This window comes from Podarcis muralis, chromosome Z (assembly GCF_964188315.1).
Source record: "Podarcis muralis chromosome Z, rPodMur119.hap1.1, whole genome shotgun sequence".
NCBI classification, from domain to species: domain Eukaryota; kingdom Metazoa; phylum Chordata; class Lepidosauria; order Squamata; family Lacertidae; genus Podarcis; species Podarcis muralis.
The window spans coordinates 20650206-20667275 of NC_135673.1; the positions used below are offsets into that span (position 1 = coordinate 20650206).

A 17070-nucleotide genomic window follows, 5' to 3' on the forward strand; every position below is an offset into this window, starting at 1 on the left:
CAGCAGCACATGGGTCTCGAGTGCATCACATGATGAAGAAAAGTTGCCCTACCTACCAACAAGCTTAAGAGATAGACACAAGCCATTTCAGAAAACATCTGGCGGGAATCAGGGCCGTGCGTTCTCAACTGAGTCCAGAAAGTCAAGCTCACAGTGACAAGGGGGGGAGTGAACAAGGGGATGGAGCAACCCTCTAAGAGGAAATGTTACAGCACCGAGGAATTTTTCTTTTAGAGAAAAGATGACTAAGAAGAGACATGACAAAAGTTTATACAATAATGCATGGGGTGGGGAAAGTGGTTAAGGAAAAGCCCCTCTCCCCACCATAACACAAGATCTCGTGGAGATCTCATAAAGCTGAATGTTGGAAGGCTCAGGAAGAATAATGCATGGTGATACTATGGAACTGGCTCCCACAGAGAAGCAGTGATGGCCACCAACCTAGATGGCTTTAAAAAGTGGACTGGGCAAATTGTGGAGAAGGAGAAAGTTATTAATTGCTATTAGCCGTAATGACTATGCTCTGCCTCTGTAGTCAGAGGCAGTAATTCTTCTGAATCCCAGTTGCTGGAAATTGCAGGAGGGGAGTTTGTCATGTGCTTGAATGATATTTGCAGGTTTCCCACAGGCACTTGGTTGGCCCCTGTGAGAACAGGATGTTGGACTAGATGGGACACTGGACTGACTCAGCAGGCTGTTCTTATAACATTCCACGTAGAAGCTCCTAGCACTATTGCTAGCCTTCAATGTGATTCTTCTCCTTAATTCACAGGTGGCGTTAAGTTTCAGCCTGGTCGGGCCTGATTTTCTCCAATGTGGAGATCATGTCTCAGTTACGCAGCTGACAATCTTCAGTTATTTATGAAGTGTGCTCCATGGGAATAAAACTTGGTGCCTTCACCATGGCTCAGAGATTGCATTTCAGGAGGAATTAATGGCTGTCACCAAGTTCTGTCCTGCTACATACAGTGTGTCCCTGGTAATGCTTAGCAAAAATGCAACCAGCAGTCTATGAAATGGGAGCAGCGAGTTTGGGAACTGGAGTGCCAAGACATCATATAACACATAATCTTTAGCTAAATGTTACTAGGGAAACACTGGAGGAGATGCAAGTTAAGTGACAGCTGCACAATTCTATGTAGTTTGGGCCATGGTTATATCACACTGGAACTCGTGGGCATCCAACAAAGCAGAGAAGGGGCAGAGAAGAAAGAAGTACGTCTGCATGCAGAGCATAGTTATAGTATGGAACTCACTCCCACAGAAGTATGGAAAACTCACTCCGACAAGAGGCAGCAATGGCAACCAAGCTAAATGGCTTTAAAAGGGGACTGGATAAATTCACAGAGGAAAGGGCTATCGATGGCTACTAGCCATGATGGGGGCTATGCTCTGCCTCCATGGTTGGAGGTAGCAATGCTTCTGAACAGCAGTTGCTGGAAGCAGCAGCAGCAGCAGCAGCAGGAGGAGGAGGAGGAGAGAGGGCTCTTGTGCTCACGTCTTGCTTGTGGGTTTCTCTTGGTTGGCCACCGGGTTATTGGTCTGATCCAGCAGGCCTTTCTTATGTGCTTATCACAGCTTTGGCTTTTCTTAGGAAAAGAAAACATATAAATATACATATGCTCGGTCATTACTACATGGAGATAGGATAGGAAGCTGGACAATGAAGGAATAGATGTACTCCTTCAGCAAAACTGCACGGGACAGTCCATCCTGGACTAAATAACTTCAAACTGCTTGCAAAAATTCCTACGTGCGGAAAGCCAGTGTTATTGTAAAAGAGTGTTCAACCAGAAAGCTTCTCCATGAAGCTAGGTTTCTATGTGCAAGATTTTATTCCTCCACCTGAAGTCCATGAGAATTTTGTTGACTGTGTGGCTAATAAGAGCCTTTTGTTAATACACATTCAAATAGCGAGTAACTGCAATAATGAATTCTCCAAGTGCTTCATCAACCTTTCCAATAACGTAATTTTTGCCTACTCGTTTTAGTTCTTGGCCTTCAGCTATGTGGTGCAACACTGCCATTGTACCATCAAATTTTTATTTTATTTTTTGAGATAGATGATGTTTCCACAAACATCCACATTGGTCCTTCTGCTGGGCCCCTCTTAACATATGGCAAAACTCAAATGGAGTTTTGTTGCCACATTCACAGGACTCTGTGATTGAAGGCTAAGATGTCATGCTTGAGTAGCCATCACCACCCAAGGCCTGCCACCACTCAATGGAAGAGCATCTGATTTGCAAGTGGAATGTTCTAGGGTTCAATCCCCACTGGCATTCCCAGGTAGGGCTGGGGAAGTCTCCTGCCTGAAGTCATGGAGAGCCATTGCTGCAGATCATCGTAAAAAAATACTGAACAACATGAGCCAATGTCCTGACCCAGTATAATGCAGTTTTGGGACCAAGTATAACAACCAACATTTCATGTTCACTGGTGTTTCAGTTAACCAAATTTATGAGTGTTAACCCACACTTTGTAACCATGGTTTGGTTTGCAAACCATGGTTGGGTTCGGGGCTGACTTCTGATTAGTGAAAACGACAGTGCACATGAATCACACTTGGCTATGAAATGATAAGAGAAAGCAGAAAGGTCCATGCAAAAACTGTGGAGGGTGGAGGATAGTTAATGTGGCTAGTAGCCATCAATAGCCCTCTCCTCCTCTATGAATTTGCCCAATCCTCTTTTAAAGCCATCCAAGTTGGTGGCCATCACTACCTCCTGTGGCAGCGAGTTCCATAGTTCCAACTCCATGCTGCTTGAGGGAGGACTTTCTTTTACCTCTCCTGGATCCTACACAAAGCAGTCCATAATATATCAGAGGGCAAGGTCCCTGTCCTGAGAGAATTCCAGCCTGGGGAAAAAAAGATAGGAAAAAGGGAACAGAGGAGGCGGGGACCATAAAAGGGAGGTAGGGCCAAAGAAGGGTAAGAATATGCAGTCATTTCATGTGCATGTACTTGGGCTTGGTGACAGCAGGTTATGGGGACTCCTTGTTCTAAAAGGGATCAGCCGATGACATTTTGTGGGACAGAGGTCAGCAGGCTGCACCAGTGTCCTGGCAAACCCTGGAGCTGCTTGCTGGCTTGATGGAACGTGATTGTTTTTTGGAATGCCTGCAACTGTTTTTAAAATGCACTTATTGCTGCTGTTGATGTTTTGCTGGACTGTGCTCCCCTTCTGGGAGGAAGGGTGGGGTGATCAACTGAATACATAACAAGGAGAAGAATTAACCAGTGCTCCCTTAACAGGCACGATGGTGCACCAAATTTAAAAAGAAAATTCAGAAAAGGGAGAAGAAAAGATGAGCTCGCCTTATCCGTCCCCACCAATACACTTTGCAAAATTGGCAGATAATAGGAGTACTCTGGTGGGGAGATAAGGCCTTGCCAAGATCCTCCAAAACCTTTCATATGATGTAAAAAAGTGGGAGGGGGACCCAAAGTGCACATCCATCTGTGACAAGAGGGCGGCCACTGGTGCTTTTTCAGGATATGACTCATTCTATTGCTCTGAATCTCCCTGGGTTGCCGACCAATTAGGCTCTCACAGTGGTTTGCCCTCCGGGTGGCAAACTGATCAGTGATTTAGCAGAAGCACCAGCCATCGTTTCTGCATGACGCACTCTGTGGCACGAAGTCGCAGTGCTTTTTAACAAGCCATCATGGCACTTTGGACCCATTTACTGAATGGAATCACTTTGCACCTCTGGATCTGCTAAGCCACTGATTCTTAGACAAAGCACACTTAACTGAGAGCTCGGAATCAGCAAGATGCAAGGGAGAGGCACCTCCCAGTGTTTTCCCAGCCAGGATCCAAAGCGTTGCTGGGATTGACTTAAGGGGATCAAGGCTGATGTTGATTTAGAAAAGGGCAGCTGAAATGATCAATGGGATGAAGCGACTCCCCTATGAATAAAAAGTTTGCAGCACTTGGGGCTTTTCATTTTAGAGAAAAGGCACATAAGAGGTGGCATGATGGAAGTTTGTAGAGAGAAGTTCCCCTCTTCTCATAACGCAAACTCATGGACATCCGGAGAAACTGAATGCTGGAAGATTCAGGACAGCTAAAATAAAGCCCTTCTTCATGGAGCACAGTTAAACTATGTTACTGTCAGGAGCAAGCCAGCAGTAAATCACACCAACCAAGTTGGAGCTAACTCTTTATGAGCAAAAACAGGATCAGCACAGCAATTATTCTTCAGTAGGTCTTGCTCCCATGAAGCAGAGACTGTGCCTCTGCTATCTTCATGCCTCTCTTGGTTCTGGGAGACCAGTGGGGAGGGGAGCTTGTTGCAGTAAGAAGAGGAGACGCCCATGCTTCTTCAGCAGCCAGACTCATCTCTGACTCTTGACTTCCCTCCTCTCCTACTTCTGCCACAGACTCTCCCGGCTCACTAAGCCCCGCTACCTCTTCAGCTAAGGACTCCTCCCAGTCTTCTCGCTCTTCTCCACCTGACCACTCATCATCGTCCCACCACCAATCCCCCAACTCTGAGCCTTCTTCCCTTGGAGGTTCCCCAGCTGCTTCTCTCCCCAATCCTCTCTGCGTTCAACCAGTCTGTAACAGTTATTCACTCCCAAAGGAGCCAGTGATGGCCACCAACTTGGATGGCTATAAAAGAGGATTATAGAAATCCAGGGAGGAAAAGAAAGATCTATCAATGGCTACTAACCATGATGTCTATGATCTGCCTCCACAGCCGGAAGCAGCAACACATCTGAATCCCAGCTGCTGGAAATGTCAGGAGGGGAGTGTGCTTTTGTGCCAAAATCCTTTTCCCAGTGGGCATCTGATTGGCCACTGCGAGAACAGGATGCTAGACTACACGGGCCAATGGTCTGATGCAGCAGCCTTCTTTTTAGGTTCTTATGTTTCAGAGCAGGAATTTCTTACAGTTAATAGACTAATAGGCTAAACCCATTGGAGATTGTTTGGGTTTTTTTTTTTTTAAAAAAAAGAAAACCACTAGCAAGTTAAAACAAAACCACAAAAGATATTTGCAGGTATTTGAGGCCTTGGTGGGTCCCCAAAGAGATTTTTAAGGGCACTCCATCAAAGGTATATATGGGGGGGGCAGCTATAGTTTGTGTGGGGATAATGCTTCCTGATTCAGAGCATTATGGGATGTGTACTCGTCATGCATGCAATTTTTTTTACAGCAAATAGTTTGGGGGTTTTTTTTACCCTTGTGAAGCAGCAGCTGCTGTTGCTCCCTGAACAAAATGAACAAGTGAGCTGGGTGCACACACAGAGCTCCAGTGCGGCTGGATGAAAGGATGGAGACTGAGGAAGCAGTTACCAGGATCAGCCCCACTCACCTTCACTGTCTTCCACGGAGCCTCCAAAGAAGACAGGCCTCTCCCGCAGAGGGCGCTTGGAGATGGTGATGGGTTTGTGCCGTCGAGTGGCTACCCGGGGAGGAGGCACTGGGGGTGCAGCATTGTCCTCAGGTGGGCCGGAATATATCTGAGGGGGGAGGCAGGAATATAGCAGATATTAATATTATGCAGCTTTAAGCAACTGGATGCATAAGCAACTGACTCCTTTTGGAATAAAACATTGCCAGGGCCCATGAGCATTGTTCAGAACTTTACTTGAGGAACGTTCTTCAAAACAGAACAGAAAATATATAGTGATACATCCAAATATTTCTATACAGTATCATGAGCATGACCAGCACAGGCTCAGCATCTTATAAGAGATTCCTTCTTCCAGAAATTGAAACTGTCTCTCTCTCCTATTCCAGCCTGCATTACTCCGTGTCCTGCATCTACCACCACCACTTTTGGACATGAACCTGCTGTAGGACACAGCTGTACTCTATTTAGGAAGCCAGAAGCTCAATGAAGTCCTGCAGCAAAGGTCTCCCTATATCCTTTCCTCTTGTGGGCAGTGGGTTCAAGCCACCCAGTGACTATAGCTGGACCCCTGAGCACAGTCATGGGATACTGAGGAAGAAACACAGTGTGGTGTCAGGCTTAGACTAGGACCTGGGAGACCGGAGTTTGAATCTCCACTCAGCCAGGAAGCCCACTGGGCCAGTCACTGCCACTGAGGACAGGGAGAAAGATGCAAGACACCTTGAGCTCCTTGGAGAAACAAGGTAAGATATAAATGTGATGCGATAAAAAAAAAAAAAGCAAAACAAAACACAAAACAGAAGGACCAATAATCTGCATTCTGCTAAAGCTAGCAATAACTAATTCTTAACATCTGCCAGTTAATGGGGAGCCTCTTGAAAACATGTTGGCCAGTCACAGACATGAATCTTCCTTGTCTCCACACACAGTAATTTACAGTCTATCTGATTGTGCCAACAGGAGGCAAAGGATCAACAAAAGTGACCACAGATGCAGCAGGAGGCTGGTGAAAAAATTGCTCAATTCTGCAGTAGTTTAGTTGTAGTTCATCTTAATTTGGCCTACTCCAATTTTCGCATGTAGTAGCTAATTTGCATTTTCCTCCTCCAAGATTCATTCAGCGTGTGTAACGCGCCGTTGATTTCCCGTTCTGAGATTATTCAGCTCGTACCTTCCATAACCCAAAATACATTCCCTATTGCATTTCTCGAAATGCATTCCTTTTCAGTTCCATAAACTCAACCGCAGGGCCCCCTACCCTATGACAAGCAATATTCTGAATAGGAGTTTGCCCAACCCAATAAGTAAGATAGCAGGCCATTTACACCCCCAGAGTGAGTCTGCCTCCGCCACCTCCTTGCCTCTTAGCATCCCACTAGGCAATCCCACCTTGATAGCCACTGGTTAGGACCCTCTCAGGCCTCGTTTGGTCACTACCCTCTCATTCATTTGGGGGCGAATTAAAAAGCTCACTTTCAATTGCCACCTGTCCTGTTTCCAGAGATGCTTTAGATATACCAAATCATGGGGGGGGGGGGGGGGAATTACAGTGAAGCAATTACTCCCAACCCAACCTTGGTTTGCCTTATTTGTTTTAATGTGATTGCCACACTACCACAGGAAGAGGTGCCAAAGTAATATAACACCATCCCTTGATACCCCTCCTGCCTCAACCCCATGGAGCACAAAGGTCTGCCAAAGTATTTAGTAGTGACAACAGACCATAAGCATTGGGGCTTTGTTGTAAAGACCAGCATCTGAGCCATAAAGAAATTGGGGGCCCCCATTCTATAGCACTAAGGGGACCTCGTTTTTTATAGTTTTCCAGGCTGCAATGGGTACACACAAGCTGCTGACATAGAACTAGCTGCTCTGCAGCTTCCATCCAATTTGTCTCTTCCAGCTAACATAAAATATGTTCTATGGCTGGTGGCAGCTGGGCATCATCCCCAGGCATCTGCTTTCAGAATACCTGGGGAAAGGCAGCATTCTGAGAATGTGGTCCAAGTTTCTTGAGATCAGTCTTGCTCAACCTGGTGCCCCCAGGAGATTTGGGGCCACAACTTCCAACATCAGGATGGGAGTTGTAGTCCAAAACATCCAAAGGGTATCAGGTTAAGATCTTCTGTCCTTTCCCCCACAGAATAAAGCAGCTGTTAATCTCTAGTGAAGCCCGTTGGCTGCATGGCAACAGCATTTTCTACAGCTTAGTAAACAGGAATAGCCAAATGTTCTCCCGGCCTGGATGCCAAACAAATTTGGGGATTTGTGGCAAACCCCTCCTGCCGCTCAAGAGAAAATGGCTGAAAAGCAGTTGCAATTAACAGAAATTAAGATAGCAGAGCAGGGCTTTCACTATGTCTTATCCTTGGTTCTTACACACCAAGAGGTCTGCCAGCAAGGCTGTGCATGTTGACTGCAAAATGACCTGCAACATTACAAACACTGTTGTATGAAGTGCCCCCCCAGCATATTTATTTCTCATTTGCACCCCATTCTTCAGCCAAAAAGTCTCCCAGGGTGTTTTAAGTGCAATTGGTTAAAACAAGACTAAACTCTCCCCACAGGCTTAGAATATAAAACAAAAACCACAACTTACAAGGGAAAAGGGAGGGAAGAGGAAAATAATCCAGTCCTTGAACAGTTGTTTCTAGAATGCCCAGCTAGCACAGCTGAGGGCCAGGGGATGCCAGGCAGAGCTGGTCTCTCAGTAAACCTGACAAGAGTGAGCCTCCTGTTTCCCGTTTCTGCCACTGAGGCAGCCTGAGGGAATGGCTGCCCCCCCCCCCCAGGTGCCAGTTGAGGCGAGAGGAGGCCCGATGAGGCTGGCCTCATGAAGTCAATGGAGGGGAGTATTGCTTAATAGCTCTCTCTCACTGCTTTGCCTTTCTGATGAGAAATGCCTCCTACAATGCAATTAGTTACTTCTTTATTATGCCGCATTACCAGAAGATTGGCAGCAACGGACAAAAGGTTGGTTCAAATGCAACGACTTAATAAATCATGGCTAGTTCTTTGGGTGTTCATTCTGCACGCCTCTCCTTCCTTTCCCTCAACAGCACTTTCATCTTGCTCTCTTTCAACCACACTTTCCCGTTATGGCTGAAACAAGGTACCCTGGTTTACTGCACAGTGTCAAAGCCTCTGTTACAAGCAGAGAGCGTGCAGGCCCTGCACTTCTGTCCTGATCCTCTGGCTTGACAAGTAATAATAGGCTTGGTGCTTCAGCCCCGGCCTTTTTTAAGGTACATCTTAAGCAGGGGACTGTGGCTTTAACACAAGCACAGTTCGAAAACTACTGGCTTAGTGTTTTCAAACTCTTCTGCGAAAAAGAGCACCTCTCTTTACATTGCATGATCAAGAAAAAGAAACTTTTTGTCGGACTGGAACACTTCCTCAACTCGCTGGAGGATTAGGGGAGCTCATTTGGGATCACCATTCCGCCTGCCTCCTTCTCCCCACCCCCCACCCCCATGAAAAAAAGGCTGCAGCTTTGTGACTATTTAGTTGAGAGAAAAGACAAGTTTGAGGAGACATGGCCGAAGTTTATAGAATTATGCAGTTCTCAATTCTTGCTTGTACCCGGGACTGTATATTCTCTGCAGTGAGCACACCATATTTCGGAGCACTATAGCTCTCGATTTAAAAGCCACAATCACAAACCTCTCCAAGAAGCTGTTCCTACCCCCAGCTAGGTTCACACTATGTAATGAGGCAGTAAAAAGCACATTAATTTTTTTCATATGCGCAGGTGGTATTGACCTAATCTTTCAAGTTTGCAGAGCAGGGTTTGTATAATGCCAAGACTTGTTTCCAGGGGGATCAAGTTTTTAATTTAGCTGTAGCACTCAAGTTTAAAGCTGTCAAAGCAGTAATTACAACACACCAACCCAGTGAACAATTCCGCTGTCCTTTGAGACTTCACAATTCACCACATAAATAATATATCATGCCTGCTGGAAAACTCATTTGAAGTGTTTGCCTATGTGCGTACGGAAACATTTCCACTCCACACCCACCCAACCAACCCATTTTAAGACTCAAACCTAATAAAACATTACTAGCTTAACCTTATCGCTGCAGAAATTAAAGGCCAGGAAAGAAGACATCTTACTTTTAATTAAAAGACACCATTCCAGAGATTAGAAAAAGGGCTCGTTTTATATGGTTCCACTCACCCCCCACTGCTGGCCAGAATCTCTTAAGAGAAGGTTTGGGGAGGAGGCTTGAAATAGTGGTTAAAACTTTGAGGGCTGAGAAATTTATTCATTTATGATATTTATATCTCACCTTTTAGTCTAAGGAGTTCAAGGTGGCATGCATGGTTCACCCCCTCCTCAGTTAATCCCTACAATGACCCTGTGAGGTAGGTTAAACTAAGAGGTTGTGCCTGGCCCAAGGTCACACCCTGTGAGCTTCATGTCCGAGTGGGTATTTGAACCCTGGTCTCTCCCAGGTCCTGGTCTGACACTCTAACCACTACACAGCACAGGGTCAGGTAGACTTTGCATATACTGAATCCAGACTGGGGAAGAAGACTTGGAGTGGCTTCAAGATGCTTTCTAGTTTATGATTCAACACCCAGCATTTTGAAATCAAGGATTTGGAACTCTCTAAATTTTTAAATAAAATTCAAAATGCACCAGAAGTCTCTCCAAACCACAGTTTTGTTTCCAATCTCCCCTATTTGCCTCCAGTCTCCTTTGCTCCAGTTTCTTTCAAGGAGGACTCCCAGCACCAGAAAGGGAAATGGAGCAGCGACCAGCTGTTGGCCTCCTGGCTTGTGATATGTTTCCGGAGAGCTTAAGTGCAGGTCTAAGATGTCTGCGTGAAGGTTCAATTTTAAACAGGGCTTTTAAAAAATGTTTATCCTTTTTTGGCGGGTGGAGGGAGGGAGTTGGATTGTTTAAACTGGATTTTTAATTAAAGGCCACTTTTCCAGGTCAATAAAAAAAGCTGTGGTGCTGGTAGTAATCTCCTGAAGCATTATAGAGAAGGCTCCATCGGTCAGATATTACACTGCTTTATTGCTTTGCTAATGTGGGGTCAGGTAATGGAATCCCATGAGAACATAAGAAGAGCCAGCTGGATCAGGCGCAATGGCCCATCTAGTCCAACGTCCTGTGCTCAGTGCCCCAGTGGGAAACCAGTAAGCAGGATTCGAGCACAAAATCGCTCTCCTCCGCCTGTGGTTTACAGCAACTGGAACCCTCTTTATCTCCGATAATCCCCATCCTTAGAATTGCCAGGCAGAACATCCAAGTGTGGCCCACCTGGGAAATCTTCCACTGCAGTATTTCACCACCAGATCTCTGCTGTTTACTCAGTTCTCAAATGATGAATATGCATCTTCCACAAACGAGAAATGATGCTTTCTTTAGGAAGCATGAAAATTAAAATTTCTCTACCCAATCGACCACAAACCCTTCCTTCTGGAAAGTTCAGGACTTTGTGTTTGGCTTTTATTTACTTTCTCACACACAAATACACCCACACGCCTTCCACGAATAAACATTCATTGTGTAACGTGAAGCACATTAAAAGCTCTATTTTGCTGGTTTCTTCCTATGCATAATTGTTTAGAAAATATATGGCAGCAGAACAGACTTAAATTGCCACTCTTCCCCTCCCACCACCACCATGGGTATGTAGCGCAATCTCCATGCCTGTCTACTCAGAAGCAAGTCCGGTGAAATCCACAGGGCAGGGCTGCAGCCTTAATCATCCTTGATGAAAAGCAACCTAGCCCTTGTAAAATCCCTTTGCAAGGGATAAGCACCTCAATCCTAACTCAAGTGAGGCTCTTTGCTGGGGGTGGGGCAGGGGAGAGTAAGAAGTTGGTGTACTTTTGGCTCTGCCATACCTTGTGGAAATGCTCAATGAGGATCTCCACCACAATGTTCTGAAACTTGATGTTCATCATCGCAGCGACGGTGTCCTCCTGGGCTCGCATGAGTGTGGGGCCAAATATGACCCCCATGTTAGATGGAGACATCAGGTTCTCACGGCTGTGTTCGCACACGCTGTCAGGAGAGGAAAAAGAAAGCAAGAAAATTAGGGTGGAAATCAGAGCAGCATCTGATTGGGGATTCTGGAGCTGAAATTCCATGAACCGCAAGGCTTGGTTCCCCAACTACAGTCATACCTCAAGTTGAATGTGCTTCTGGTTGAGCACGTTCGAGTTGCGCTCTGCAGCAACCCAGAAGTAACAGAGCGCATTACTTCCGGGTTTTGCCACTCGCACATGCGCAGACACTCAAAATGATGTCACGCGTATGCATGGAAGCGGCGAAACGCGACCCGTGCACGCGCAGATGCGCCATCGCGTCTTACATTCCGTTCGGGATGCAAACGGGGCTCTGGAACAGATCCCGTTCGCATCCCAAAGTACCACAGTACAGCTGTTCGTGGACAGGGAGAGCCTGACCACTATATGTCGTGCATTAGTAACCTCAAAGCTGGACTGCTGCGATGTGCTCTATGTGGGGCTGCCCTTGGGCCTGGTTCAGAAGATGCAACTGGGGCAGGGTACTGCAGCCAGATCAGTGGCATGGCTAGGGCTTTTGCCACCTGGGGCGGATACCGAGTTTGCCATCCCTCTTGCTGTTCCTCATCTGGGAACCCTGCTGGCTTGCCACAGCCCTCCCCTCTGCTACAAGTGTATTTCCCTTCTGTCCCCGTCCCCCGCTAACGAAGGGGCAGGAAGGAACTTGATTCCCAGACTCCACCTCTTTGCTTTACTTGTATTGCCATACCAGGCTGGAATAGGAGAGCTCAAATACTTTTAAAACATTATGAATGGCAGCAGCATCTGACATGCTGACTTGTAGTGCAGGGGGCAGGATCTCATACAACTCACTGAATACAAGAATATATGTGCTATCATACTGTATATTTTAGAAAACTATGACAAACCCATAAAAACACACTAATAGTTCCCCTTCTTAGTTTATGACAATATGCAGCACCCCCAGGTTTTGTAGAATTTCAGCCAGGGCTGAGACTCCTTGAGGGGATTGCTGGAGATGGAAGGATAAACACTCATAGCCTCAAGTTCCAGAACACTTGCTGTGCACACGAAGGCAGACTCCCTTCGAGCAAACTCAGACTTCTACAAATCCACCAGAATAATCATGGCAACAGGTACCCCCTACCCATGCTATGGTTGTGATTATTATTACTTATATATTACTTTTCCATCTGCCTTCTCTCTGGGGCGAAGGTTGCTACCGTAATCTACCAAACCCTTGGCACGTGTTTAGAGAGGAGTGGCAGAACCAGGGTCTGGGAGAAAGACTGTGACCTCCTCCTCCCCCCACCCCCAAATGTGATGGGCTGTTCCACTGCCTCCTCAGATCCCCAGAACAGCATTAAGGCCGTAATGAACTAAATAGCAGACAACAAAGCACAAAAGGTCATGGGCTGCTCAGGCACGACTTCCTCAGGGAGAGTCTTTCTGCCTCCTCACTCTCCCTTCCCGCCAGCCTACATGGCACCCCCCCTCCTGGCCCTTTAACCAAGCAATAAAACAACCACGGAGCCCTCCTCATGCTTGAAATCTTAGCTGCTCCCTGCTTTCCTCCTCCATTCAGCCAGTGATGACCCCATCGCCCCCTGCTTCCCCCGCCACCCAGTTTGTTATGCCCTCTGCACCCCACTTCCCCTGCCAGTGAGCCAGACTGTTTATGGGAGCTTCTGGCCAAGGATGTGCTGGCTGCCCAACTACTACCGAGCCAGGCTCAAAATCCTTGCATTAATTCACAAGCTCTGAACGGCCTTAGGGACCTTGCCTGAGTACTTACAACCAAAAGCTGAGATAACCTGCAAGAATGTTGCTGGTCATTCCCTGAGTTGGCAAGGTTCATTTGACCACAAAAGGAAACCAAGCCTTTATTGTCAGCTGCCCAGTCCTGTCAACTCTCTGCCGCTGGAGATTTAGCAGGCCCCTTTGCGCTAACTTTTAAAACATCCGCTGAAACCTTTTCTGTTCTGCACGCAATTAAAAGGACAATAGCCCACAATGGGCTATTGATGCCTGTTTTTAATTTATTTTTGTTTTAAACTTGTTTTTATTCTTTCGTGACATTTTTGTTTGGTCTTTATCTTTTTAATGCTCTAAACTATATGGTGATTTAGCAGTATATAGATATTCAAGCACGCAAGCAAACAACCCCACCCCTATGGTGAAGCATCATGGGACTCTTCTGCATTAATATTCATTAATAGAAATATATTAAAGCAGTTTACAGTAATAAAAACATAAAAGCATACAGTAAAAGCAAAAAGTTAAAAACAAACACCAGTAAACCATTGCGGAAGGATGTCTTCTTAATTGCCTGTAAACACCTGGCAGAATATAACTTTTCAGCAGGCTTTTAAAAGTTGGCACAGAAGGTGCCCACTGAATCTCTAGTCACAGTGTTCCACTGCACTGGCCCAATGATGCCCAGTGTTATCAAATGAGCCTCTCCAGCTTATTTTGTGTGATGGGGTATCAACGGAGGGAGGTTAAATTACTGCATTAAAACGTAAGAAGAGCCTGCTGGATTAGGCCAATGGCCCACTCAGTCTAGCATCCTGTTCCCACATTGGGAACATCCAACCTGATGTCCCAATGGGAAGCCTGCAAGCTGGATATGAGCACAGCAGCACTCTGCCCACCAGCAATTCCCAGTTACTGGTATTCAGAGGCATACTGGCTCTGACAGTGGAGGCAGAACATACTCTTGCAAACTCTAAAAATGAAACTTACAGACATTTCAGGTGCACCTTCAGAAAGGTGGCAAAAAAAGTAGATTTGACATCCTTCAGATGTATACGTGGGTGTCTACTGCTGTGCTCCCGCCTGTTATTAATTCTCTTTTCTTTACACAAGCACTTTTGCTTGAGCAGTTTTGATACTTTTGTGTAATGTTGGAAATTTTGATTGCTTCTTTAAAGTTCAAGCCAATGCTTTAAGCAAATGTTAATGGGTTTGGTCATAAACCAGCTTGAGGCTGTGGTTTAATAAATTTGCAAAAAGCAAAGGGAGAGGCAAAAAAATAATGCCAGCAATGTCAAACCCATGCGGGGAACATGTCCCAGGTAAATCACAATTCAGTGGCTCCCAAACTCATTTGAGGGCCCTGGGACCCTGTGTTCCAGAAACTCATCCCCAGTGCACCCTACTCAATGAAAAACATCATAGCAGAATTGCCTGCCCAATAAAATTCAAAACATTAGCGATTAATTGCAAAACCCAATTAAGATGATTTAGCTTAATTAATTCAACAAAACTGATAGACTTGATCCACTGATGCCAGGTTTTCGAAGTACACCTGCAGTGCCCACCCCTGCCACTTCCTTGTGTCTTAGAGCTCCCCTAGGTAATCCCCCCAACCCACAAGGCAGATCCCTCCGCTATGAGATCCACCCCCCTAGTTGAACATGCCTCTTTTGCACCACAAAGGGGGACAAGGAGACACACTGAGAGAACCCAATGTGCGAAGGGGAGCACGTGCTCCCCATGAGGCAGGTGGTGAGCGGGAGACCCGGAGGGGCAGTTACTGAGCTGCGAGGGACCCCGGCGGTGGTGCTGCCTGATGCCTGTGCGCAACGCCTCCTGGCCGCGTCACTTCTCGCTCCACCTCGGACCCCCGCAGCGCTTCGCTCGCTGCCTGCCTTGTGGGGAGCGCTCTCTCCCCTGCGCGTAGCGGGTTCTCTTAGCGTGTCTCCTTGCCCCCCTTTTCAGCGCCATGAGCTGGCTGTGTCTTTAGTGCTCACCACGTGCACTAGCTTGTTGCTGGTAGTGGCGGCAGTGGAGGAGGTAGTGGCGGTGAGCCAGAAGCCAGAGAGCCAGCAGCAGGAGGGCAGGCTGGATTTAGGACCCTGGCGGGCCAGATCCAGTCAAGGGGCCGTGGTTTGCCGACCCCTGAGCTAAGTGCATCATCTTTCCACCTGGCGCTCTTGAACCTGTTTGCAGAAACAGAATGGGACTTGAAAATAGCAGCCCAGGGCTCTATTCCCCAATGCTGAAAGACCTTCTGTCTTAGTCATTTGGATTGCTGGTACTCTGGGGTTTGGCAAATTGCCCTCCTTGAAACGTATCTTGTAAACTTAAAATAACTAAAGGGCAGAGCTTGAAAGATAGGCTTTTTTGGCTCTATGGAAGTATATGCAAATGCCTGGTTGTTCTAAGGCTTTGTAGAACCATAATAATAATAATAATAATAATAATAATAATAATAATAATAATAATAATAATTAATACCCCACCCATCTGGCTGGGTTTCCCCAGCCACTCTGGATGTCTTCCAACACAATATTAAAATACAATAGTCTATTAAACATTAAAAGCTTCCCTAAACAGGGCTGCCCAGATGTCTTTTAAAAGTCTGGTAGTTTTTCTCTTTGACCTCTAATGGGAGGGTGTTCCACACGGCGGGTGCCACTACTGAGAAGGCCCTCTGCCTGGTTCCCTATAACTTGGCTTCTCACAGCAAGGAAACCACCAGAAGGCTCTCAGCGTGGACCTCAGTGTCCTGGCAGAACGATGGGGGTAGAGACGCTCCTTCAGGTATATATACAGGACCGAGGCTGTTTAGGGCTTTAAAGGTCAGCACCAACACTTTGAATTGTGCTCAGAAACGTACTGGGGGCCAATGTAGGTCTTTCAAGACCGGTGTTATGTGGTCTCGGTGGCCGCTACCAGTCACCAGTCTAGCTGCCGCAGTCTGGATTAGTTGTGGTTTCTAGTCACCTGTCAGGTCACATAGAGCGCACTGCAGTAGTCCAAGCGAGAGATAACTAGAGCATGCGCCACTCTGGCAAGACAGTCTGCGGGCAGGTAGGGTCTCAGCCTGTGTACCAGATGGAGCAGGTAGACAGCTGTCTTGGAAACAGAATTGACCAGCACCTCCATGGACAGCTGTGAGTCCAAAATGACTCCCAAGCTGCGCACCTGGTCCTTCAGGAGCACAATTACCCCATTCAGGACCAGGGAGTCCTCCACACCTGCCCGCCCCCTATCCCCCAAAAACAGTACTTCTGTCTTGTCAGGATTCAACCTCAATCCATTAGCTGCCATCCATCCTCCAACCGCCTCCAGGCACTCGCACAGGACCTTCACCACCTTCACTGGTTCTGATTTGAAAGAGAGGTAGAGCTGGGCATCATCTGTATATTGATGGACACCCAGTCCAAACCCCCTGCAGCTTCATGTAGACATTAAAAAGCATGGGGGAGAGGATGGAACCCTGAGGCACCCCAAAAGTGAGGGTCCAGGGGTCTGAACACTAATCCCACCACCACCACTTTCTGGACACAGCCCAGGACGGAGGAGCGGAACCTCTGTATAACAGTGTCACCAGCTCCCAGCTCCTCTAGACGGTCCAGAAGGATGTTATGGTTGATGGTGTCAAACGCCGCTGAGAGATCCAGTAGTGGGAAACAGCTCTCACCTTTGTCCCTAGCCTGCTGGAGATAGTCAACCAGCACAACCAAGGCAGTTTCAGCCCCATGATGAGGCCTGAATCCCGATTGGAAGGGATCCAAATGGTACGCATCCTCCAGGGGTGCCTGGAGTTGTTCAGCAACCACCCGCTCAATCACCTTGCACAAGAATGGAAGAATGGAATGGCAATATTTGGCCATACTGGCCGGGTCTAAAGATGTTTTTTTAAGAAGCGGTTTAATGACCGCCTCTTTCATCATTCACCACCCCG

At 46.8% G+C, this 17070-nt stretch overlaps 1 protein-coding gene across 4 annotated transcripts in view; it reads right to left on the bottom strand.

The window, feature by feature from the left end:
* Positions 1-17070, bottom strand: part of OPHN1 (oligophrenin 1) — a 115000-nt gene that overhangs the window by 18586 nt on the left and 79344 nt on the right. For all 4 annotated transcript variants that reach the window (XM_077922733.1, XM_077922732.1, XM_077922736.1 and 1 more), the window contains 2 exons: positions 11232-11391; positions 5327-5474 (listed from right to left, as the gene is read on the bottom strand). In XM_077922733.1, the coding sequence (XP_077778859.1) occupies positions 5327-5474; positions 11232-11391 (308 nt within the window). The remainder of the gene's footprint in view (positions 1-5326; positions 5475-11231; positions 11392-17070) is intronic.